The sequence below is a fragment of the Notechis scutatus genome, chromosome Z (genome assembly GCF_049901735.1).
Source record: "Notechis scutatus isolate UNSWTSFEM ecotype Mainland chromosome Z, rNotScu1.2, whole genome shotgun sequence".
NCBI classification, from domain to species: domain Eukaryota; kingdom Metazoa; phylum Chordata; class Lepidosauria; order Squamata; family Elapidae; genus Notechis; species Notechis scutatus.
The window spans coordinates 124,854,407-124,880,838 of record NC_142025.1 but is presented as its reverse complement, the minus strand read 5'-3'; the positions used below and the strand labels follow the sequence as shown (position 1 = coordinate 124,880,838).

General features: G+C 43.9%; 1 protein-coding gene across 2 annotated transcripts; it reads left to right on the top strand.

Moving 5' to 3' along the window:
- On the top strand, positions 1 to 25,583 carry TTC5 (tetratricopeptide repeat domain 5). 2 transcript variants are annotated; one of them, XM_026688578.2, is made up of 10 exons: positions 1 to 78; positions 1,021 to 1,153; positions 4,159 to 4,370; positions 5,994 to 6,144; positions 6,815 to 6,906; positions 7,808 to 7,864; positions 10,841 to 10,987; positions 21,261 to 21,475; positions 22,997 to 23,144; positions 25,325 to 25,583. In XM_026688578.2, exons 1-10 carry the CDS (start codon positions 31 to 33, stop codon positions 25,442 to 25,444), a joined length of 1,323 nt encoding a protein of 440 aa, XP_026544363.1. In that variant the 5' UTR covers positions 1 to 30; the 3' UTR covers positions 25,445 to 25,583. The 2 variants fall into 2 exon arrangements, with proteins under 2 accessions (XP_026544363.1, XP_087801271.1); XM_087945145.1 differs by having other exon boundaries at positions 1 to 231.
- The last annotated feature ends 849 nt before the right edge of the window (positions 25,584 to 26,432 follow it).

Genomic DNA, 26,432 nt, shown 5'->3' with positions numbered 1-26,432 from the left:
AGGAAAGGGAGGGCGGAGGCCTCAGCGAACATGGCCGAGGACGAAGAAGAGAACTCGCAAGCCCGGCAACGTCTGCAGGTATAACGACGAGCAAAAGAAGCTATTCTTCCCTTCTGCATTTTAAAAGCCACGATTAAAATAATCCTAATAATAGTAAGAAAATTCCCGCGTCTCTGTTCTGGGGAAGAGACGGAGCAAAGCTCCAGAGCTTTCCCGGATTTATGAAGGCAGGTAAAAGTAACCGAAGGGTCGCAGGACCCGCAAAGCTAAGCGGCGTTTTAAGAAGTCGCGGACGAGAAAAAAGCAGGGCGGTTGGCGCCATTTATCCTTTTATCTGGTTTAGTAAATGTAGGCAGTGTGGATGAAGTAGGCAGAGCGGGCGGGTGGTGATTTAGAAGTTGAAATACATTTAGAAAGGGATTGGCAAGGTGTGTTTGCCCTCCTGCTTTGTTGGAGGTAAGGCTGCCCCTTTCTAGGTTTTGATTCCCAAGATGTCAGAATTATCAGAGAAATTTGCTCTTAATTGTTGTGTCCGGTGTAAGCCATCCTTTCAGACCTGGCAATCTTTGGGATCAAAGATTTCTGGGTTAATCTGTGGCCTATTCCATGAGGAGTTAAATGCTGGTTGGTTTTGTAACCTAAAAATAGTGGTTCTGTGCGGTATAGTTTGAATTAACTTTTCTCCTTTCCCATAAAAAGTTGTGCTTGACTGAGCGATGTACGTTAAATGGAGGACTGATTTACCTGATTGTATTTTGAATTTTCATGTTTATTTATCTGTTACTAAGTCAACATAGCGATAGGCATTTTATTGGTGGTGCTGCCAGGTTTGCACGGAATGGATGCAATAAATTTCAAATTGGGCAATTACATTTTAGCTTAGAGACTGATAAATGCTTAGTTTATGGTGTGCAACCTGGGTTTGCCAGTTTGGCAATTGCATCACAAATGTCAGTGAATTTTGTATCAGCAAGACATCCCTATTGGGAGATCTGATAGTATTTATCCATTTATGAATAGGAATTGGTTGACCACCTGTATCATTTCCGAGATCATTATTTTGAGAATCACAGTGTGGAAGATGCTGGGAAAAAACAACAGGATGTTCAGGAAGAGATGGAGAAGACTCTTCAAAAAATGGAAGCCATAGATGGTAATTCACACATAACTTGCATTTCCGTATCTTCATCTTAAGGCATCTGTTTTGTTTCATTACTAGATCCCTCAAATATACTACTCATAATGTCCATGTATGACTTCTCTTAGCCTTTTAGCAATCAAAAACAAGCTTGTAGCCTTGACAATGGATCATTCATGCATCCAGATAACAGATAATCAGAATTGGAAGGGACCTTGTAGGTCATCTAGTCTAACTCCCCGCCCAAGGGGGAGACCCTACACCATTTCTGACAGATGGCAGTCCAATCTCTTCTTGAAAGTTTCAAGTGATGGCGCTCCCACAACTTCCGAAGGCAAGGTGTTCCATTGGTTGATTGTTCTCACTGTCAGAAAGTTTCTCCTTATTTCCAGGTTAAATCTCTCCTTGTTCAGTTTCCATCCATTATTCCTTGTCTGGCCTACAGGCGCTTTAGAAAATAGCTTGACCCCTTCCTCTCTGTGGCAACCCCTCAAATATTGGAAGACTGCTATCATGTCTCCCCATACTGATCTGTCCCAGTACTTATGACGGATGCATTCATAGAATTGAATATGTTTGAGTCTAGTACCTTGATAGAAGGTAGGAAGTTGTAAGAACAGAGCAGGCAGAGCTGGAGCAGGAGTTAAATGCATCATCAGTTTAGAATCTTTGCATTGTCTTAAGATTGCTTGAATTGCTTGAATTCCACTAACCCTTATCTAGTGCCAATTTGGTGCTGACTGTTAGTTGACCAGATTCTTGTGTATAAGCTTCAATAAATCATTTATGCACCTGCCTACATGAATGGTCCTGATTCTTTACACTTGACACAAGTAGATCTGACAAATAATTATAGTATAATCCTTTCCCCCCAAACATCCAATCCCAGATACCAAAATTTTGTTCATTTCATTTTTGATACTGTAATTCTTCATTACCTGGCTACCAAAAGTCTTTGTTGTTTGTTTATTTTAAGTATACATTTAAAAAATGTGTGTGGTCACCCATCTTAAAAGAATTCTGGGCTCTCACAACGACAGTAAAATGACAAAAAGCATAATAACCATAGAAGAAAAAAATAAAATAAGAGCCATGGTGGCGCAGTGGTCAGAATGAAGTACTGCAGGACTAACTCACTGCTCACTCCAGGAGTTCGATTCTGAGCGGCTCAAGGTTTACTCAGTCTTCCATCCTTCTGAGGTTGGTAAAATGAGGACCCAGATTGTTGGGGCCACTATGTTGACTCTGTAAAACTATTTAGAGAGGGCTGTAAAGCACTGTGAAGTGATATATAAGTCTAAATGCTATCACTAACTCTGTCCACTGCCAGGAGTTTGATCCTGCCCAGCTTAAGGTTGACTCAGCCTTCCATCCTTCCGAGGTTGGTAAAATGAGGACCCAGATTGTTGGGGGTAGTATGCTGACTGTAAAACTACTTAGAGAGGGCTGTAAAGCACTATGAAGTGGTATACAAGTCTAAGTCCTATTGCTAAAACCTGGTGCTTCAACCAATCTTCCAGGGTGCCCCAACAATTCACCCCTCTATCCTAGTCCCTGGGTAAAAATCCAAGTTTTAATGGCCTTCTGGAAGGTTAAGAAAGTGGGGGCCTGTCCGATTGTAGGAGGCAGGATATCCCATGGAGACAGCCATAAAAATGGCAAGCTTCCCAGGTTCTCTTGACGGCCAAATGAGGCCTGGAACTTGCTTATCCTATCCAATCTAGTGAGCGAGGTAAATACCTTCAGGGAAAGCCTGACTCACAAAATAGCCTGGTCCCATGTCATGTAGCGCTTTAAAGCACTTTGAATTGCACCTGAAAGGCACCTGGAAGCCAGTGCAACTCACACAACAGGGTTGTAATGTGGGCCAATTCCAACACTGTGTGCAGCTTCGTTCTGGGTCAGTTGTAACTTCTGAGTGGTTTTCAAGGGTAGCCCCACATAGATTGTGTGTAGCTAGTCTAGATCCTATTTCCCATAATGAGCCATCAGATGCTTCTGGGAAACCGTCAACAAACACACACACACACACACACACACACACACACACATTGCATTTAGAAAGTATTCAGACCTCACTTTCGTTATGCTGAAGCCTGATTCTACAGTTGTTGAAATTCATTTTTTTCTTATTTTTCTTATTAGTACCTTGAAAGAAAAAGTGAAAACAGAATTTTAGAAAGATCTGTAAATTTATTAAAAAGAAAAAAATGGAAATATCATTGGTAGAAGTATTCAGACCTTCATCGGCAGCTTCCCTCAAGCATCAGCGATGGGAAATCCTTCAGGAAATTGCAATTCGTGGTCACGTCATGTCACGTCATGTGATTCATACAATGTAATAATCATAGTGGAACGGATATAACTCTGGTGCAGTTGAACGTCATTTTCCTTAACAGATGTTTCACTGTATGACACAGTTGCAGTCCCAATTGTGGGTTGTTAAATGAGGACTACCTGTATCGGCCTATCGGTTGATAGAATAAAAACCATGAAAGTTTATATCTGGAATTCAGATCAACATAGTTATCTGAAGTATATTGTGTATATCATTTGCTAGTTGTATGGTTTTTATATTGAATTATATCAGTGAGAAACATCTGTAATAATGGATGGAAACTGATCAAGGAGAGATTCAACCTAGAAATAAGGAGAAATTTTCTGACAGAACAATCAACCAATGGAACAGCTTGCCCTCGGAAGTTGTGGGAGCTTCATCACTGGAAGCTTTCAAGAAGAGACTGGACAGAAATGTGCCAGAAATGGTGTAGAGTCTTCTGCTTGGGCTGGGGGTGGTGGGGGTGGACTAGATGGCCTACCAGATCCCTTCCAACTCTGTTATTCTGTTAATATGTAGTTGATCAGTAAATGGAAGAGAGAAAAAAGACCTGCCAAAAAGAAATGTATGGTACTTACAGCTCAATATTAGGTGGACTTTTTTTGTTTTTGTTTTTGTTTCTTTTTTTGGATGATAACATATAGATGTTATCTCTTACTTTTATCCCCTCCACTTCTCCTAGGCCTCTCAGAAGGGCAAGCTTACACATTGATGCTTAAAGGAAAAGCTTTGAATGTATCAGCATACTATAACGCCCAGTCTGAAAAATTGCTCTCCAAAGCGGTCAAGCTGGACCCGGAATTGGTGGAAGCGTGGAATCAATTAGGCGAGGTTTACTGGAAAAAGGGTGATGTCTCGGCAGCTCATACCTGCTTCTCCGGAGCGCTTGGCCATGTAAGCTTCCCTTTCGGTTCTCTGCTATCAAAGCGTTCTTTTGTGTGAAGGATTGTTTGGAAACCTCTGGCTTTTCCAATGGCATTCTGTAGATCAAGTAAAATACTTCTCAGAGACAAAAAAAAAAATACAGGAAGTCCTTGGCTTATGACTGTGATGAACCCCCAAACTCCTTTCGCTAAGCAAGACAACGATTAAGTGAGTTTTGCCCTGTTTTTAACACCTTGTTTCCAACAGTTGCTAAGTGAATCACTGCTGTTGTTAAATTAATAGCACAGTTGTTAAGCAAATCCAGCTTCCCCGTTGACTTTGCTGGTCAGAGGGTCGCAAAAGGGGATCATGTGACCCCTGGGACATTGCAACCCTCATAAATAGGAACCAGTTGCCAAGCATCCGAGTTTTGATCATGTGACGATGGGGATATTGCAATGGTTATAAGTATAAGTCACTTTTTTCAGTCCTGTTGTAACTTCAAAGAGGTGGTTGCGCGTCTAAGACTTTCTGTATGCTGCAAACAATAATTTGGGTAAACGTGGATTCCTGATTTCAGACCAGAATCGAAACCAGAATTTCCATTGGTAAGCATGGTGGTTGTTAAATGAGTCGCACCAGATTTTATGACTTTTCTTGCCCTGGTTGTTAAGCAAATCACTGAAGCGTTAAGTGAATCATGTTAAGTGAATCATGTGACAATTCACCTTTCCCCCATTAACTTGCTTGTTGGAAGCCAGTTGGGAATATCACATATGGCAACCACATGACCCCAGGCTGCTACAACTATAGGTAGTCCTTAGCTTACAACAGTTCATTTAGTCTTTTAATGACCCCATAATCCCTTGCGGGGTTGGAGTTGGGACAATTGAATGGAGCTGAGTGTTTACTGGCCTTCCCTGTTGCCAATGCGGTGTTTGCAGCAGTCTCATTGAGCCCAGAGAGAGAAATATCAGCCTCTATCTAGAATCAAACTCACAACCTTCTGATTGTGAGGCGAAAGTTCCACCTCTAGGCCACCACACCACTCACAACAGTTCATTTAGTCCAAAATTACAAGGGCATTGGAAAAAAGTGACTTATGACCATTTCCCACACTTACGACCCTTACAGCATCCCCTTGGTCAAGTGATCAAAAATCAGATGCTTGGCGGCTGGTTCATATTTGTGATGGTTGGAATGTCCCGGGGCCACAGGATCAACTTTTGCGAACTTCTGACAAGCAAAGTCCATGGGGGAAGCCAGATTCACTTAACAACTGTGTGACTAACTGAACAGCTGCAGCAATTCACTTAACAACTGTGGCAAGAAAGGTCGCAAAATGGAGGCAAAAACTCATTTAACAATTGCCATGCTTTAGCAAATGTTCCCCTTTGCAATGGAAAGTTGGTGGTAAGTCGAGGGACTACCTGTATTGTAATTACATACCAGTTTGTCAGGTGTTTGAATTTTGATCATGTAACAGTGCAATAGTTGTAAATGCGAGGACTGGCCATTTCCCCCCCAATGCTCTGTAATTTCGAACAATTGCTAAATGAATGGTAAATAAAGCACTGCCTGCATTTGGATCTTATTAAGTCTTCGCTTTATACAGGAATCTCATCCTGTAGCCAAACTTATTTTTCCTTTCAGTGTAAGAACAAAGGCTCCTTGCAGAACCTCTCCATGGTGTTACGGCAGCTGCACACCACTTCTCCTGATGAACATGTACAAAACGTGATGGACAGCGTGCGGCAAGCCAAACTGGCTGTGCAGATGGACGTGCACGACGGACGCTCTTGGTGTGAGTTTTACTATGCAATCTATTAGCCTGTCCTGACCCAGACTTCGCGAGCGCCGCTTGTGAGGGGAGAAACCCCTTTTTATTTTAGAAAGGCAGGAATGCACGGTATTCACTGACAACGCCCCAGGTCACACACATCCTTAGGTGTTTCGCAAGCTGTAGCAGTCCCTGCAGGGAGCTTCAATTAGCATTTCAATCCCCACAACCTGGGCCAACCTGGATAGTAGAAAGAAATCCTGGCCAAGGAATCCACTGAAGGCATCTCTTCTGGAGCATGAACGGTTGTTGTGTCTCCCCCACTCCTCCTTGTATCCCAGGCAGGGAGAGGCTTGTCATCATGTCTCCTTCGTTTCCTGGATAGCTGACCCTCAGTCTTGCATTGCTGTCTTCTCCTCACTTCTTTGCGCATAAGCGCATCTGGAACGGGCCCCAGCTGTTCCTCCCCCTCACTTAGCTCACCCTCCCCCAAAAACAGTGAGCAGAGGAGCCCTGCCTTGCATCTGGCCCTGAGCCCTTCTGCTCCTCAGATGGTAAACCAGGCACCCCCTCCATCTCCTCTGACTCCGTGGAACTGGTAGTCAACGAATCACAACATAGCCCAGGCAGGGGATAGGGGCAGAAAAGGCAAGGGGATATGCAAGTGGCTAATTTTGTTTTCTTCATTCCACAGATGTGTTGGGCAACGCCTACCTCTCCTTGTTCTTCAATACAGGACAGAACCCCAAGATCTCTCAGCAAGCACTGAGTGCCTATGCTCAAGCAGTAGGTGCTGGCGGGGGACCCGAGACAAAGTTGTGGTATGGGGAGGAAGGGATGGTTGTACAAGTTAAGCCTCTGTAGTAAAATTATAGATCAGCGATTCCCCCAACCTTTCTGTCTTTGCAGACCAGCAGGGAGGGAAGGGGAATAGTTACGCCCAAATGGCGGGTGAGCACACCGGGTCTTCGAGGTCTTCTAGTCTAACCCCTTGCTTAAGCAGGAGATCCTATACCATTTCAGACAAATAGTTGTCCTGGTTCTCCAACAAATGACAATCAGGCGACCACAGGATATTACAACCATCGAGTGGAGTGGAGTGAATGGAATAGGAATAGAATAGACATAGACATAGAGTAGAGTAGACAAAGACATAGACCTAGAATAGAGCAGAATAGACATAGAGTAGAGTAGACATAGACATAGACAGACATAGACATAGACAGACATAGACATAGACTAGAGTAGAATAGACATAGAGTAGAGTAGAATAGACATAGAGTAGAGTAGAGTAGAGTAGAATATAGAGTAGAGTAGGCAGACATGGAGAGTTGGAAGGGACCTTGGAGGTCTTCTAGTCCAACCCTCTGCTCAGGCAGAAAGCTCTATACCATTTCAGACAAATGATTGTTTGTTCTTTTCTTAAAGTTTCCTCCAGTATTGGAAACACCCACAACTTCTGAAGGCAAGATTAATTCTTCTGTCAGGAAATTTCTCCTTAGTTCTAGGTTGCTTCTCACCTGGATTAGTTTCCATCCATTGCTTGTCCTACCGTTAGGTGCTTTGGAGAATAGGTTGAACCCCCTCTTGTTTTGAGGGAGGAAGAATATTCCTTGCAAATGAATTTGTTCTTTATATCTACCTGGCAGTGCTGATTGTGTGTGCTTTGTTTATTTATTTGTAACAGGAAAAGGTGGACTCCACTGCTTCTTGTAATCCAGATTTGCATCTCAATCGAGCCACGGTAAGGAAATGGAATAGAGAAGGCAACATGAAGTTGGTTAATGTATGAGTGATCCATCAAGAAAAGCTTTAGGATCATAGTTGGTGATTCCTAAGTGTAATGTGGCTAAGTTGTTGATTGGAAAACCACTTTCTTATTTTGGAGGGGTGGATCTTTGTTCTGATTGCTCACAATGAGGACATGATACCACCTCCTGATCTGATTTGGACTTGGAAGCTAAGTAGCTTTAGTATTTAAGAGAGTAACAGAGTTGGAAGGGACCTTAGAGGTCTTCTAGTCCAACCCCCTGCACAGGCAGGAAACACAATACTTTTCAGACTAATGGTTGTCCAATCTGTTCTTAAAAACCTGGGATTTGGATGAAGCACCATCAGCAATTCCCAGGATTGCAGGCAGATAATTAAAAAAATATGGAAAGGACAACATCAAACACAATATAACTCCCAGGATCTCCGTAAAAGTCTAGGAAAGTCACTGGAGCAGAAACCCTTGTTGACAGAAAGATGGGGAGCTGACTACAGGCAATCCTTGATCATTCATTGAGTGACCATTTGAAGATGCAACAGCACTGGAAAAAGTGGCTTACAACGGCATTTCACCCTCAGGGCCATTGTAGAATCTTCATGCTCACGTGATCAAAATTCAGACGCTTGGCAACTGACTCATATTTACAACAATTGCAGTGTCCCAGGATTGTGTGATCCCCTTTTGCGACCTTCTGACAAGCAAAGTTAATGGGGAAGCCACTTAACAACCGTGTTACTAGCTTAACAACTGCAGTGATTCCCTTAACAACTGTGGCAAGCCTGGCATTCTACAAGCAATCTCATTGTACACATGTACTTAGACAATAAAGGTAATAATAATAAATAATAATAATAAGCAATTCTATCAACAGACATACTTAGAACTTAGAATAACTTTATTGTCATTTAAATGTACACTAATCGGCATACATTAAAATGAAATTTCATTGCATACAGATCTCAAAGGGTCTAATATACACTACATAAACATCACACACACACACACACACACACACACACACACACACACACACACACACATGCATGTATACACATACCCATATATATGATACAGAGAAACAACATGGTCTAATTTGGATGTATATATGTACATGGCAAGAAGAATGAATCTTGCGAGTTTACCAGACGGATGACATAGGGAACAGAGTTGTAATAGAATCAGGTACCCCTGCTGGAAATACTTTGAAGTCTCCTCTGAGAGGGGAGCAACAAACAGACCGTTGAGTGGGTGTATGGGGGTCTCTAACAGTATTTCAAGCTCTTAAGCACATAGCGCTTATAAGCAGCATCTTGTATAATGGGAAGCAAGCTTCTTATAATCTTCTCGTCTGCCCTTACCATTCTCTGTAGGGACTTTCTATCTGAGGCATTGCTGCCACCAAACCAAACAGTGATGCAATTGGTTAAAACCCTTTCAATCGTGCCTCTGTAAAAAGTGGCCAGGACAGAAGGAAAAAGATCTGATGTGGGAAATGCAATCCTCATCTGATGTGGGAAATGCAGATGCTGGTTTGCATGCTTATTAAGGGTGACATGGAGAGACCAATTTAGATTGTTGGTTATCTAAATTCATTATTAAGTTAGTTATATTAGTTATTGTTAGGTGCCTATTGACCTACAACCAGGGGTAGGCTTCAATTTTTTTAGCAAGGGGCTCTCTGCCCTAATGACTGGCTGGGTGGTCATGTGGCTGGGTGGGCATGGCTATGTGATCATGTGGTTGGATGGGCATGGCTAGGTGGTCATGTGACTGGGTGGGTGTGGCCAACTTGACATTGCTTTTTTGCCCTAATTATCTAAAAAAAGATATATACCAAAAAGTTGTTTATTATTTCATGCATTTAATACTTAAATAAAGGTTGAGTGAAACCAGGCTTAATAGCAGTGACTGTGAGGGGGGTCTTGGAGTCTTAGTGGAGTTTCTGATGAGTTACGTCATTCTTATTTGGGAATTAATCCCTTCAGAGGCAGGGCAGGGAGTTTCTAGTGGCTATATTATCTGATTTTATCAATGGCTCTCCCTCACAAGTGCTGAGTGGATTGTTTATCTAGCTTGCAACACTTACGAGGTATGAAATGCTCTTGGCTAAATGCCCAGAAGTTCAATTAAACCTATTAAGAGCTAGGGTTGAAAACAAAGACTCTGGGAGTTATAGTCAGTCAAACTAAGGTCTCAAGTACAGATATCCTTGAAAAGTCCCAGTTATCCATTGCTAAAGCATGATATTTGTTGAGTTAAGTTTTCCTCCATTTTATGACCTTTTCACGGTTGTTAAATGAATTGCTGCAGTTGTTAAGCTAGTAATGTGGTCATTCAGCAAATCTGCCTTCCCCGTTGACCGCTAGTCAGTAAGTCACAAAAGGGGATCGCGTGACCCTGGGTTACTGCAACCATCATAAGTACATGCCAGTTGCCAAGCGTTCGAATTTTGATCACGTGACCATGGGGATGCTGCAATGGTTGTAAGCGTGAAAAACGCCGTAAGTCACTTCCATTGTCGTCACCCTAACCAACCTTAACTTTGAATCTTTACTAAACGAATGGTTGTAAGTGAAGGATTACCTGTATATGGTTTTCATTTACAAATTAGGATGCTAGAGGTCTATGGAGATTCTCAGTCATCCAGATCATAGTTGTGCCACAGGTGCTTTTTTCTAAGAGGCAACTGGACTTTCTGGTTTTCCTTTGAAGATGTTTCACTTCTCATCCAAGAAGCTCTTCAGTTCTGACTGGAAGGTGGGGAAATGGAAGGATTTATTGCAGACAGCTGGTCATTTGCATCCTAAAAGAAAAAAAAACAAGACAAGGCTCAATTGCCTCCTGAAAAAGCACCTTTGGGATTAGGATGCTGAGTTTTTGGATCCTAGAGACAGGCTTCACTTTCACTCCAAGTTATCATCCATTGTTTTTTACATGGTTTGTGTGCAGCTTTTTAAGTATGAAGAAAACTACATGGAAGCCCTGGAGGGTTTTTCACGGGCCGCAGCTCTTGACCCGGCTTGGCTGGAACCTCAACTACGGGAGCAGCAACTCATGGATTTCCTTGAGAGACTTAATGGATTCCTGGAAAACAAGGTATTAAGGTTGAAAGACTTGGGGGGGTCTTTGCGGCTTTGCTCTGCATTTGGAAGGTTTCCCACTGGGTGGTCGAATGCATCAAGAAAGACACCAGGCTGGTTCTATCTCGGGTGAGCTGCCCCGATCACCAGCTCGGGAAGCTCTTTTATTAAAAATACATAGTGATACGTCACAAGCGGTGAACTCTATCCAATCATCATGTTACATGAGTAGGAATGTTAGTGGACACATAGTAGCATCAAATCACAGTGTTAGATGGTCAGTTTAGAAGGTACAAAGTAGCAAATCAGCGCCTGCAGTTCAGTTAGTACCCCATGGTGACGTGTTGCTGATTGATGTTCTTTGTTCCTGGTACATGTTTTCAGCCTACGTGAGGCCTGGCATGTACCGAAACTGTTGAAGCTGATTTATTACTGCATCTCCTCTGTTTTAGTTTTATATGGAGGAAATTCTTCTGGATCTTCGTCATTGCCCATGCAAAAACTTGTGCGAGTGCACACATCAGGGTCTTCTGAGGGTATGACTTTGTACAGAGGCTCCTTTTCCCAGAGGGCATTAACCTGTGCAATAGCGCGCTTTTCAGCTAACAAGGACAGACTATTGGATATAGTGCGAATAAAAATTGGTAACACACATGGAAGAATAACGCATCCTGCAGCAATCATACCTATGAGAGCTACTATGGCTTGTAATCCTGGTAGTTTTGGGAACCAGGAACTAAAAATATTTTTAAGATTAATACCTTGCCATACTTGATCAGGATTATAGGTTAATTGTCGCATCTCAGTTGTTAATTGTGCTACTACTTCGCCAACTTTATCAATTTGAAGACAACAATTCGTGAGATTGAACCTACTCACATACCCCTCCTTCTTTGGCTAGTATGTAATCTAAAGCTAAGCGATTTTGGTAGACAGCTGTGCGTAATTTGTCTGTAGCAGTCGCTAGAGTGTTTAGAGCCTTATCTATTCGTTGGCCTGCTAAATCTAAAACAGCTTGTAAATGAATAATTCTATTAATCATATATATGGGGGTTCTATGCCCATAGGACCCGTCTTGGGCCCAAGTGGCCAAGCCTAGGTGCAGACGATTCTCTCTCAGGTCCAGGTATCCCCTGTATATTCTGATTGACAGGGGAAGCCTGCAAAGGCATTATCAGTGTCTCTTTTCTTGCGGGATAATGTATCATACACAGGGATGCCTAGTTCTTGCTTAATGGAGATCGGTAGGAGAAAAAAGGAAGGTCTTATCCACCCCAATGCACATGATCCTTGCCAATCTGCTGGAAGAGATGGATAGGCTAGGTTACCACAAATCCAATACATATTATTTGGGGCTGTCCAAATTTGGGAAGATGTTGTGTCATTGAGATAAGGGAGGAGGGAGGTGTTGAATTTAGCAGGTGTGGTGGTAGCATTGTCAGGTGCTGTCCAAATCTGGTAGGAATTATCCCATGTACCTAAGCAAAGGAGGTGTCCTACTGGAGTGGACCCATTTCGGGAAAAGCAGTTTCTACCAATTACCGTATTTGCCGGCGTATAAGACGACTTTTTTGCCCTGAAAAACATGCCTCCAAGTGGGGGTCGTCTTATATGCCGGCAAATACGGGTATATTCTTCGCCTTGTTGGTGAGGAGGCTCGCTTCTCCCTCTCCTTGAGGTCATAGCAGGCGCTGGCGAATTGCAAAGGGTTCCTCGTAAAGTAGCTGCAGATCTCAGAGCGGGGACTTTGCATTCAGTTGTAGCCTTGAGCGCTGGTTACCCGTAGCTCTGCCAGGGAGGGATTACGCCCACAATCCGGCCGGCTCTCTCTCGCTGAGGTGGGGCGGAGGTGGGATGTGGGTCCCTACTATCGCTAAGGCTCAGCTAGAGGTAGCGCAGCTCTTGACCCGGCTTGCTCGGTTTCTTCCTTCCATTTGTTTTGCTTCGCTGGCGATTTCACCTTTTGTGGAGCTGGGCAAAGGGACTGATCGGACCCCACCTCTGGGGCTTAGACGTTACCCAGAATCAACCTGGTTTTCAGGCACGCCTTGGATGGACTCGGGAAAGGCAGGTGGAGAGGCTAGAAAGAAAAGGATCTGAACTCCTTCTTTCCTGCCAGATCCCTGGCAAGCAGCGTTGGGTAAGACCAGGCAGGGCCTGGCGTTTTTCTGAAAGGACTTGCCTGTTGAGTGACATCAGCTTCTGAACTAAAGCCCACTATGTCAGATACAATAAAGCAGAATGGGTGTCTTTTTCTCTTTAAAAGGCGAAACAGAGGTTGGGGGTGGGAAGAGAAGAAGGGAGCGATTATGTTAAAATGACAACTTTCTAGATCCAGTCCCGAAGGGGAAAGGAAAAACCACAAACGCCTAATTTCCTTAATTTCAGTGCGATTTCTCCTCTTTCTCACATCCCACATTGTCTTCTCTTGCTGCGGGAGCAATGTCACCTTTTTACTCTGGTATCGATGGAAAAGCAGGTTTGGCAGCGGTATCAAGTAAAACAGGGATCCCCAACCTTTTCGACGCCATGGCCCGGTTCCGGCGTCAGCTGGGCGCCGCCCGGTTCCGCGTCACCTGCAGCGCCGCCATCTTTTTTGACGAAAATCACTTCCGGTGGCGTCACGAAGTGATTTTTCGTCGCATCAGCGGCGCTTAGGTGAGCTTTTTCGGGTAGAAATGGCTTTCTACCCGGAAAAGCTCACCGAAGCTGGTGCTGCCATCTTTTTTTAAAAATTGCTTTTTTACCAAAAAAGATGGCGGCGCCTAGCAACCAGCGACCCGGTAAGGCTTGTTCCGTGGCCGTTCGGGTACCGGTCCGGCGGACCGGCGGTTGGGGACCCTGAAGTAAAAGACAAGTGAAAGGCTGAGGAGGATTGACATCAAGATCAACTTATCTTCATTATGGGCAGCTTTGCAGGATAGTTCATATTTCAGTTCATATTTCAGTTCATATTTTAGCAAGCATAATTTAATGATAGTGGCTGGCAAGTCAAATCTTAGATGCATTGCTAAAATGGGATCTGCAAATGTGGGGTTTCAGAAAGCTAAAGGAAGGGGAGTGTGGGTGTGAAAATTTGGATATAATTAATCATGGCTAGTTTAAAATGCAACATTGCCACAATTAATATCAGAGTGAAAATTATGCTTCTGCAGGCCCTATTTGTGTCTTTCCGGCTTAGCTGAAATAGAATTCTTTTAATAAAGTTGCCTGTCCATGACAAGTCATGGTAAATGGGTAATTTGAAATTTAGGCACACACACACATTTTATAAAACTATGAACTATAACCTGCTCTGAATCGGAAAATTACTTATGTTCTATTATTTGGCATACTTTCACAGCCTTGTGAGTTTTCCTGCATGTCATAAGCATTTGAATATAAATTAACATGTTGAAATCAAATCTGATGTTCTTTTACCTTTTATTTGGTATGTGGAAAGTGTGCGGAAGAGGGGGTAGTCTTATCTAAGAGTATATAACAAACTCTATATTTTGAGTGGAAATGTTGGGGGTCGTCTTATACGCCCAGTCGTCTTATACGCCGGCAAATACGGTAAGTTGGTGGTAATTGTCCAGATAAGTGGATCGGAAACTGTTCTAGCTGTTATGTTTCCTATAGAAGACATGTTATTGAACAGTGATGGTGAGGCTTCTAAGGCTTGCCATGGCCATTGTTCCCCTGTGGTGGTTCCCCCACAGACAAAACAATTGGTTATTGCAAGTTGTTTTGCAATTTTTTCTGCCATATCCATGAACAAGTTTTTTGCAATAACACTGGTATCAGGGGCTTTATCTAATTTCCTTAAATTATTATATACCGACCAGTCTAACGATGTTTCCTTACCTTCATATATTATTTCGGTTTTTATGGTAATGTAAGTGTTTGGATCCGATCCTGTGCCATCGATCCCTATACCATAAGTATCCAAGGCAGGGTATTGTCTGGAGATGGTGATTTCTACCTTATTGTCTGTGGTAGACCCTGATATTCGTTTGAAATGTGACAGATGATTGCAGCCTGAGTACCCTCCCCTGGTATAATCACAGACACAAGACCAACCTGAGCACTCGATGGAACCTCCACAAGGGATCCATTGATTGGGGTTCCCTATGGCCCAGTTAATGGGTGTAAGACACAAATATTTATGATTGCGGGCGTACGTTGTTTTCCAGTCAATCGACCCGCATGAATGTCCCCCTGGTTTAGAACAAGCAACACAAACATCAAAGGTTAAAACTATTGGGTTAGTACCATCCTTGAGCACGGTGGTGTGGTTTAGGTAATAAAGTTTTCCCTCCCCCTCAGGATCAGATCTGCCAGAGGTTCTTGGAAGTCCCGCCCATAAGGTAACGTTGAGACGTACAGCTGTCTTGGGATCGTAGCAAATGGTTTTTGAGTTCATTTTACATAGATGGTACATGGTCCCGTTTTTTTGGCAAGTTTTTCCGTAGGAAGGCACTTCTGCTTGGTTGTTGGGTATGGTAGATGAGAGTTAGTTGAGTGAAGCCTGCTTGTGTGGTTTTGATCAGGCAGGGGGCGAAGCCATCTGACGCGCTGGTGGGGTTCTGCGATCTCTAACCCAATGTAGAAAGGGGGGCTGAACATGAATGTCAGGCTGATTCGCAATTGTCTGTGATGACGATGAGGTGAACGGGTCTGAGGACTGTCCAGGAGTCATAAATGTTACGTATGGAATCATAGAGGCGTCGACGGAGCAATAATAGGTGGTGGCAGTAGGACGAAGTATGAGGAGTGTAGTCCGAGGAGGGTGTTCAAAGGTGTTGATCTGGAAAGAAGCATTGCTGGAGATATGGAGCCATGGCTGAGGGAGTGTTGACCATCTGAAATAGGGGGAAAATGTCCCCAGACGCGGTGCAGGTCAACAGGAGGGGGTGCCTGGCGTGAAGTATGTCACTCGAGACGGAATGGAGACCTTGGAGGCATGTGCGGCAAGAAGGAGGAAGAGGGTCGGCAAGGCAACGGGACGAATCATGTTGATATGTCTGCAGGTGGTGATTTTTCTACTTTGGGGTGGTATGGTCTGACGTGTCATCCAGGAACCCACAGGACACGATCTGGAAGCTGGATAGCTGCGTAGCCGCGACCCCAGGTGAGAGACCAGCAGGGCCCTTCCAAGTAGGGTCTGGCAGTTGGCGGTAGTATACCTGTGGTTTGGGAGAATCAGGAAGGGGAGGAAAAATGTCGCTCCGCTGCCGTCATAGCAGGGGTGCCGGAGAGATTGAGGAAGTTGAGTGTATAAAGACAGAGATTAAGGGTGTCCTGCATCGCCGGGAGGCCAAGGTTTTTTTTTCCTTTGATCAAATGTCGTTCCAACGCTGTTTTTAGCGTTAGGTTAGCTCTCTCTACCAGGGCTTGTCCTTGACTGTTATAAGGAATCCCAAATTTGTGGGTAATTTGCCACTTAGTGCAAAATTCTGACATAGCTGTGCTAGTGTATGCAGGACCATTATCTGTTTTTATTTCATTTGGGCGTCAAAACGATGCAAAAGTGCGAATGCAATGGTTGATGACATGTTTTAAGGCTTCTCCTCTTTGCGGGGTCGCCATTATAAACCCTGAATAAGTATCAATTGTGACATGCAGATACTTCCAGGGGGCAAACGGAGGAAACTGAGTAACGTCCATCTGCCATATTTCACAGGCTTTCAACCCGCCAGGATTTACCCTAAGGGAATGGAATGGGCTTGTTGACTGCAGGTGGGGCACTGCTGTCTAATGGCTGAAGCTTCAGCCATAGTAAGGTTGAAATGTTTCATGAGAGCTTTAGTGTTTTGATGGAAGTATGAATGGCTCTTCCAAGGAGTTAGTGTGTGTGAGGTCATGATACCTGCAGCCGCTTGATCAGCCACATCATTGCCTTCCTGGAGGATTCCCGGGAAGGGTTGGTGGCTGCGAATGTGTGCTACAAAGAGGGGGTGCTGACGTTGTGCAACAAGGTGTTGCAATGTAAAAAAAAGAGAGAGAAAGTTTTTATCAATAGCGGGAGAGAGGTAAGAATCGTGAATAGTAGAGACTATTTGGGTAACATATAGGCTGTCTAAGATCAAGTTGAGGGGTTCGTTAAAATTCTGGAGGACTAATATGGTTGCAGAAAGCTCAGCCCTTTGTGGGGATGTCTGCACAGGGGTGGTTTTAGTGTGCCACACCCCATTTCTTTGCCAAGCGCATGCCCCTCGTTCCCTACTGCCATCAGCAAATATAGTCAAAGCATTGACCAAAGGTTCTTTGCTGATGGGAGAGGAGAAAGAGATGGGTATTGTCCGAATGATTTGAAAACGTGGATCAGCGGGCGGGTGGCAGGAACCTAGTTCAGGCCAGTCGGCTAAGGCAAACTGAATTTCCTGGGAGTTTTGGAATAGAGATTCCCATATTTGTAGCGAAAAAGGGATGAAAAGTGTGGAGATATCTATTCCCATAAGTAATTTTGCACGGTTCCTGCCTTTTATGATCAATTGAGCCAATTGAGCTGATTTGGAAGTGATGGAGCATCGTGGCGTATGGGAAAGATGGATCCACTCTATGATGTGGAGTTTTTGGTCCTTTTGAGTTACTGCTACGGTCATAAGCCTCGGGGTGGCTAAAATGACCATATCTAGAGGAGTATTGGCAGCAGCTCTGTCTACCCATATTTTTCGGATATTCTCTTCTATTTGAGTTATGCTTGAAGCTGAGGTTGCTGCAAGGATATTATGTCAGCAGGCTTTTTCCCCCAGGTAAGGGCTTCAAACAATGGAGAAAGAATATCAGTGGTTAAAGACAGGAAAGGTCGAGCCCAGTTTACGGTACCCAGATATTGCTGAAGTTGAACCAAGGTGGGTTGAGAAGGTAGAGACAGAGAGGGGAGTGAAGGATAGGCAGTAGTTGAAAGCATTTTATAGCCCAGATATGCATACGGAGCTAGTACTTGTACCTTTTCAGGTGCTATATGCAAACCTCCTTTTGCAAGAATGGCTTTCAGGAAGGAAAATGAAGTGAACACCGTACCCGGTGGACCAGGAGCGGCAACAAGGATATCGTCCATGTAGTGATACACCAGAAATTGTGGAAAGGCAGAAACGATAGGGTAGCAGGACATTATTGACATAGTGTTGACACATGGTGGGGCTATTGAGCATACCTTGGGGTAGAACTTTCCACTGAAAGCAGGAGGAGGGAGAGGAGTTGTTTAAACGAGGTAGTGTAAAAGCGAATAAGGCGCGATCTTGTACATGCAAGGGGATAGAAAAGAAGCAGTCCTTTAAATCAATGACCATGAGATCAAATTTTTCAGGGATGATGTTGGGATTTGAAAGACCACATTGTAGCGCCCCCATAGGTTTTATTATTGTGTTCACGGCTCTTAAATCATGTAAGAGCCTCCATTTCCCTGACATTTTCTTTATGACAAAAATGGAGGTGTTATATGGGCTGACAGATGGTTCAGCATGCCCTTTGACAATTTGGTCCTGGACAAGTGATTGCAGGGCCTCTAGTTTGTCTATTGTGAGGGGCCATTGATCTACCCAAACAGGTTCTGTGGTTTTTAATTGTAGCTGCAGTGGAGTTCTAGCAAAAGATTCCATTAATCGATAATGAGTTTTGCGTTAAGTTGAGACATAAGATCATGGCCCCACAGGTTAGTATGTAGCGGAAGAACCAAGGGTTGGAGATAGGCAGTGCGAGAAATATCAGAGGAACTCACCGGTAGCCAGTGTTTGCTACGGTGGGCGTGCTGAACTCCTCCCACTCCCGAGCGGCTGGGGCAGTTTCCAAAGGCCAATCGTCTGCCCACTCAGCCGCTCGGATGACACTTACGTCAGCTCCAGTATCTAAGAGACCGAAAAGACTTTGTCACGGATTGTGAATTGTAACACAGGCCTGGCTTGTTCCACCGTTTGATGGACAGTAAATGCCCAAGCATCAGCTGTTTTAACAGGTACCGGAACAGCGGTTGCTACTAGTTCTCCTTGCTAAATTTGGTGGGAGTATTTCCAATTACCGCCATGGCCACTGAGGAAAAGTCATCGGAATCTCTCAGAAACAGAGATGCAATGAATCCCTTTGCCATGAGGTCCCGGATGGGATAAATTATGAGGGGTGTTATGGCAGGAGGGATTGTTTTCAGGCGTGTGGGAAGAAAGTATACAGTGCCTGGAATGTCGATTTCCATATCTTCGGAGGCAATTAGTTGAAAAGACATGGAGTCAGCCTTTGGAGCGGGGCTGGCTGATCGTCCCTCTTCTAGTTTCCTTGCGGCTGAGGAATGTTGCTGCGACACTGGTTTGCCCAGTGGTACCCTTTCTTGCACCTTGGGCATATCGTTTAGCTTGGTGTTGTTTTGTGTATTGTCCCTGGCTCTACATTGTGCTTTGAAGTGGCCTGGCTTCCCACAATTGAAGCAGTTTCCGGCCGGCCTGTTTTGAGAACCTGCTTGCTGCAAGGCCATGGCCAGATGCTCCATATTGTAGGAGACAGTTCCCACGATTCTGCAAGCCTTTAGATAGTCCGAGAGGGAAGCCCCCTCGGGCAGATAGAGCTGCAGAATCCTCTGCAATCTTCATTTGCATTTTCAATGGCCAGTTTCAACAGAAGCTCTTCACGGGCTTCTTCATTGAGATTTGTCTCTGAATGGCCTTCTGAAGTTCCTCTATGAATTCAGCATAAGGCTGATGTGAGCCTTGAGTGATTTTTGAAAAAGATCCTACGATGCCAGAGGTAGGATCATCGACTTTGTCAAGGGCTTTGACCGCTATGATACTGATAAGGGCAAGAGTACGCTGTGGGAGAGCCATCTGAGCTGTTAAGTCCGTAAATCGGCCCGTACCAAAAATTTGATCCGCTCTCGCGGCCGCGCCACGATCGCGGGCAAATCTTTCAGCTTCGGCGCGAAAGTCTGACTCCCAAACAACATACTGCGGTCCCGTCAGTACCATACGGAAAAGGTCTTTCCAATCTTGGGGTAGCATAAAAAAGGAGGTGCTGATGGTGTACATGAAGCCTCTGACATATGGTGCCTGGATGCCGTACATGGCCACGGCTTGTTTTAAATCTCTGATTAATTTCATGGGTAAAGGTTCAAGTCCAGGCACCATATTTTCGGTTCCATCCCCTATATATTCAACAGGACAGAGAGAGAGCTCCTCCAGGGTAAGAGAGCCCTCCCTGCGTCCCTGCGCCATGGCTTTGTGATCGCTCCCATGGGTGTCTGATCCTCCGCTGGATTTGAGTTAGGAGGACTCATGGGTTCAGGAGCAGTGGGGGAGGAAGCTTCTAACGGGAGAGCGTCCTTAGTCTTGGTTTCAGCTGTATAAGGAGGAGGACCCTCCTTTGGGGAGGGGGCCTTGGTCAATGCTAAACTATGGATTTTTAAACATTCCATGACTATTCGCCATGTGGTCAGAATCTTTGGCGGAGCCCTGGGATTATTATGAAAATAGTCACCCAAACATTGCCATGTGGAGACTTTCAAGGACCCTTTATCCGGATAAGCCGGACATTGTGTGTAAATGTAAGTCAAAAGGGTAATAAGGTTCTTCTTTGTTGGAACCGGGAGCGTTTTGCCCTGATTCCTAAGAATAAGAATTGAGCTCTTCGTTAATTCTCCTAATTCTTGCAAATGTGCTATCTGCGCTTTGGAGAACTTTCCGCCCATACTCACCTGAAGGGAGGATGTCTTCTTCACGGAAGATTCCTGGGGAGGGATCCGTGACACGAGACGGCGTTCCTGGGTTGCAACTGGCTCGTCCGGCCGGGTGAGATAGGCGGTTGAAGATAGACGCACTCGTTTCTTTTAACGGATCACGTCGGGGTCACCAGATGCGGCTTTGCTCCGCATTTGGAAGGCTTTCCACTGGGTGGTCGAATGCATCAAGAAAGACACCAGGCTGGTTCTATCTCGGGTGAGCTACCCCGATCACGAGCTCGGGAAGCTCTTTTATTAAAAATACATAGTGATACGTCACAAGCGGTGAATTCTATCCAATCATCATGTTACATGAGTAGGAATGTTAGTGGACACATAGTAGCATCAAATCACAGTGTTAGATGGTCAGTTTAGAAGGTACAAAATAGCAAATCAGCGCCTGCAGTTCAGTTAGTACCCCATGGTGACGTGTTGCTGATTGATGTTCTTTGTTCCTGGTACATGTTTTCAGCCTACGTGAGGCCTGGCATGCACCGAAACTGTTGAAGCTGATTTATTACTGCAGGTCTTTTTGGTCCTCTGTCCATATTAGGTAATGTCACATCTGCCAACAAGTCTTGTTTCTGCTTCTTTCTTCTTCTAGGGCAAGGTGAAAGGCAAGAAGCTGCAAAACATGTTGGGAAGTCTGCAAAGCTCCCACCTGGGCCCGTGTGGTGACGGACATTATCAAGGGCCTTCAGGTCAGAAGGTAGAACTACAGAGACGATCCCTCAGTGCCTTGCAGCCTGGTGTTAACACGGGTACTGTGATCTTGGGGAAGGTGTTGTTCAGCCTGACTACTGAAGAAAAAGTGCCTTTGTGAGTATAGAATTGTGTTCTGAACCTTGTTTGCCCTGATACCATCAACGTCTGGTGTTGGTTTTCACAGCCTGTGTTTATTGGGCAGGGTTGAACTTTGGGGTTTAATGGCCTTGGTCTAGAGCAGGGGTATCAAAACTCGCATTGTCATGGCGTCATCACGCAACGTATTTCAACTTCCCCCTTAGCTAAACCACGTGTGGGCATGGCCAGTGCATGACGCATCTGACCCACAGGCCTGGTCTAGAGCAAAAATGAGCAACTGTGGCCTTATGACATGTGACTTTATGACATGTGGACTTCAACTCCCAGAATTCCTGAGCCAACATTGACCTGTGGACTTCTAACTCCCAGAATTCCCGAGCCAGTCATGATGGCTCAAGAATTCTGGGAGTTGAAGTCCACAGGTCATAAAGTTGCCATAATTGCTCACTAGGAATCGTGGCTGGCATCTAAAGGAGGCGATGTTACACAGACTCTAGACCAGGGGTGTCCAACCTTGGCAACTTTAAAACTTGTGGATTTTTCTGGCTGAGGAATTCTGGGAGTTGAAGTCCACAAGTCTTAAAGTTGCCAAGGTTGGACACCCCTGCCCTAGACAAAGACCACTTTCCTTCTGAAGATGGCAGCCGCAGCTTCCAGCAATTCAGAATATTTTAAAGATTAATATACAAGTTGAGCCCAGAATTGTTGTTTTTTCTTTTGGGATTGATGGGCAGACAGTTGCAAAAAATGTTGTGGGGTTTTGTTTTTCTGTATGACAACTGTAGCAAGATTATTGCATAATATATTTGTGTATAGTACAAAAATAGAAAGATTTGGACTATCCTCAATGGAAGGATGGTTGGTGAAGATGATAGATCTTACTGAGATGGCTAAATTGATTTCTATGAGGGGTCCTTAGTTGTTTTCTTGCAGATGTTTCATTACCTATATAAAGTAACATCAGTAACAATAAGGAGTGGGGTTTACTCTCAGTTTATATTCTAATGGTTTGCCACTGGACTGGTCTTAGAAATTCTTTTGATTTATTGTTAGCTGGTTTGGCAGTTCCTTCATTGGGGAATTGTTTACTCCTTGATTGTTGGTCTGAAGTTAATATTGGCATTAATTTAATGCTCATCTGGATGTTGATTGCTGATCGAGAGGTGTTTTGGTCTTTTGGTTCTTTCTTTTTGGCTTTTTGATTGTCTCTTCTGGATATTGTTTATGTCTACGTTTTTATTGATGGCTAATTTGTCAGAGTGCCAGGCTTTAGAAATTCCCTAGAGCTTTTGGACTTGGTTTGGTCTAGGTTGGTCACAATTTTGATCAGAGAAAAGGCAGTATCTATGTTTATTGCTTACTGGAAGCCACTGATTGATTTTATGCATAAAATAGACAATTAACTTCAGATTTATGACTCAGTAACCTTTTGAATGCACAGCATACACCCCATACTAGATCTGTATTGAATACATCTGACTTAAATTGCACAATAATTAATTTATTTCAATTTTTTCACTTTCTGCTCTCCAACAGCACCTTTGGATTGGTGGACTCTATCGAAGGCCCTTGTTTTGCTGTCACTGTTTACAACATGGTCCAAAGCTGGGGTGTCCTAATTGGGGACTCGGTGGCCATCCCTGAACCTCATCTTCGACACCATCACATCCAACACCAGAACAAAGTGAGTCGATTCCCAATTCACCTTTTGTCTGTCCTATGTCATGCCGGGAATAATGTTCAAACTTAATCGGAGCCTTCCACAAATAATCCAAAACTTACAATGGGCAACGTGGAATTACAGACTGTCCTCAATTTATGCCGACAATTAGGGCCAGAATTTCTGATCCTAAGCCAGGCAGTTGTTATATGAGCTGCGCCTGATTTTACGACAGTTTTTTTTTTGTACCATAGTCATTAAATGAATAACTACAGTTAAGTGAATCATACATCTGTTTAGTGAATCCAGGTTGCTCCATTGACTATACTTGTCGGAAGCTAGCTGGGGAGATTGCAAATGGTGAGCACATGATCCTGGGATCTTGCAGCTGTACTAAAAATGCACACTGGCTGCCAAAGCACCTGAATTTTGATCACGTGACCATTGGGGGATGTTGCAAAGATTCTAAATGCAAGGACTGGTCACTAGTCATTTTTCCCCCCAGTGCCATTGTAACTTTGAATAGTCACTAAATGGAGGGTTGTAAGTTTGAGGAATACTTGTATTTCAATCTAAAAGTATTAGAAATATTCACTTGAAAATGGAGACAGAAAGACCAAGGTATGTGAGCTTTCATTTTCTTCATCACTTTGTATCAGTTAAGTTTTTCTGATGATTCTCTTGTCTGTTACTTGGGGAGAAAAATGTTTCAAGGGGAAGTATTATCTTTCTAAGACAACTAGGATTGTTCCCTGGTCATTGTTTGCTTTATTGTTTTATAACTAGTAAATTCGATTTACAACAGTTCATTTAATAGCCATCCAAAGTTACAACGGCACTGAAAGAAATGACTTATGACTGTTTTTCAAACTTACAACCGTTGCAGCATTCCCACAATCACGTGATCAAAATTCAAAGTCTTGGCAATTGATTCATACTTATGAAGGCCGCAATGTCCTGGGGTCATGTGATCACCTTCTGCAATCTTCTCACAGAATAACATAACAGAATAACAGAGGGGGGGTCCTTGGTGCTCTCTGAGCTTGCTTGTTTTCTTGCAAACGGTTCATTACCCTAACTAGTAAAATCATCAGGGCTATTGAGCACTGATGATGTTATCTAGTTAGGGTAATGAAACGTCTGCAAGAAAACAAGCAAGCTCAGAGCACCAAGGATCCCTCATTTCAACCTTGAGCTACAAATATTCTCCTTTATTGGTACAAAATAATAGAGTTGGAAAGGACATTGGAGGTCTTCTGGTCCAACTTCCAGTGTTGGAGCATTCACAACTTCTGGAGGCAAATTCTTCCATGATTAATTGTTCTGACTGTCAGGAAATTCCTCCTTAGTTCTAGGTTGCTTCTCTCCTTGATTAGTTTCCATCCATTTCTTCTTGTCCTGCCTTCAGGTGCTTTGGAGAATAAGTTGACCCTTTCTTCTTTGTGGCAACCCCTGAGATATTGCTAGATCTAAGCAAGCAAAGTCAGAGTCACTTAACAATTGGATTACTAATTTAACAACTGCAATGATTCACTGTGCAAGAAAAGTTGTAAAATGCGAGTAGGCTGGCTCAAAAGAGAGACACTACACATATAATATGTTTGTATACAGCATGTTTATATGTGTACGTATGTATAAACTTTTGAAAGAAAGCAACAGGATTTCATTTTTAATGTGTGCCGATGTGCCCATGGTAAAAAAATGACAATAAAGGTTATCTTATCTTTATCTTATATTTACCCGAGAGTGGTGTGGTGGCTTACAATCAGGAGGCTGTGAGTTCGATCCTAGGTAGAGGCAGATATTTTTCTCTGGGCACAATGAGAATTTATCTGCTGAATAAAATTCTGCATTGGCAACAGGAAGGGCATCCGGCCAGTAAACACTCTGGTCCATTCAGTTGCCCACACTCCACCCTGCAAGGGATTATGGGGTCATTAAAAAAAGATAATGATGATGATCGTATCTTTAACTATGGAAATGTTGGGTTGAATTTTGGTCGTAAGTTGAGGAATACTTGTAGTTCTGTTTACAAGCTTTCTTGTTTTTCTACCTTTTATTACTTAAGCTTTCTAGAGTAGAGAGATAGGCAACAAATAAATGTAACAAATAAGTATGATACTTACACTGATGGTTTTTTTAAAAAAATCTCACATTACCTAAAATTTTTCACTATCATTCTTTTTTTTCTTCCTGCTTTTCAGAGTTTTACTTTTTCTAGCCTCCGCGTAGATACTCCTCTACTTCTTGTGGTGAATGGCAGAGTGCAAAGATCCCAAAACCAGGCCGCTGCGACCATTGCCTACCACGCACAAAGTGAATGAGAAGAGAGAAAGGGCAGGGATGCCCAGATTTTTAGGCTACGTCAGTTCCTTCTCCTCGTACCGTTTTCAGTAATTTAGAGAGGTCGGACCGATTTGTAGAAACACGCTGCTAAAAATAATAAAAGGAACACTTAAAGAACACAATGTAACTCCAAGTCAATCACATTTCTGTGAAATAAAACCGTCCACTTAGGTAGCGACACTGATTGACAATCCATTTCACATGCTGTTGTGCAAATGGAATAGACAACAGGTGGAAAGAATAGGCAGTTAGCAAGACATCCCCAATAAAGGAGTGGTTCTGCAGGTGGTGACCACAGACCACTTCTCAGTTCCTATGCTTTCTGGCTGATGGTTTGGTCACTTTTGAATGCTGGTGGTGCTTTCACTCTAGTGGTAGCATGAGACGAAGTCTACAACCCACACAAGTGGCTCAGGTAGGACAGTTCATCCAGGATAGCACATCAATGCGAGCTGTTGCAAGAAGGTTTGCTGTGTCTGTCAGCATAGTGTCCAGAGCATGGAGGCGGTACCAGGGGACAGGCCAGTACATCAGGAGACGTGGGGAAGGCCGTAGGAGGGCAACAACCCAGCATCAGGACCGTTACCTCCGCCTTTGTGCAAGGAGGGACAGGAGGAGCACTGCCAGAGCCCTGCAAAATGACCTTCAGCGGGCCACAAATGTGCATGTGGCTGCTCAAACGGTCAGAAACAGACTCTGTGAGGGTGGTATGAGGGCCCGATGTCCACAGGTGGGGGTTATGCTTACAGCCCAACACTGTGCAGGACGTTTGGCATTTGCCAGAGAACACCAAGATTGGCAAATTTGCCATTGGCGCCCTGTGCTCTTCACAGATGAAAGCAGGTTCACACTGAGCACATATGACAGACATGACAGGGTCTGGAGACGCCGTGGAGAACCTTCTGCTGCCTGCAACATCCTCCAGCATGACTGGTTAGGTAGTGGGTCAGTAATGGGGTGGCATTT

Coding starts and splice junctions, on each gene's coding strand:
- TTC5 (XM_026688578.2), top strand. CDS start 31: ATGGCCGAGGACGAAGAAGAGAACTCGCAAGCCCGGCAACGTCTGCAG. Junction 79..1,020: donor AAGCCCGGCAACGTCTGCAG/GTATAACGACGA, acceptor ATTTATGAATAG/GAATTGGTTGACCACCTGTA. Junction 23,145..25,324: donor ACATCCAACACCAGAACAAA/GTGAGTCGATTC, acceptor CCTGCTTTTCAG/AGTTTTACTTTTTCTAGCCT.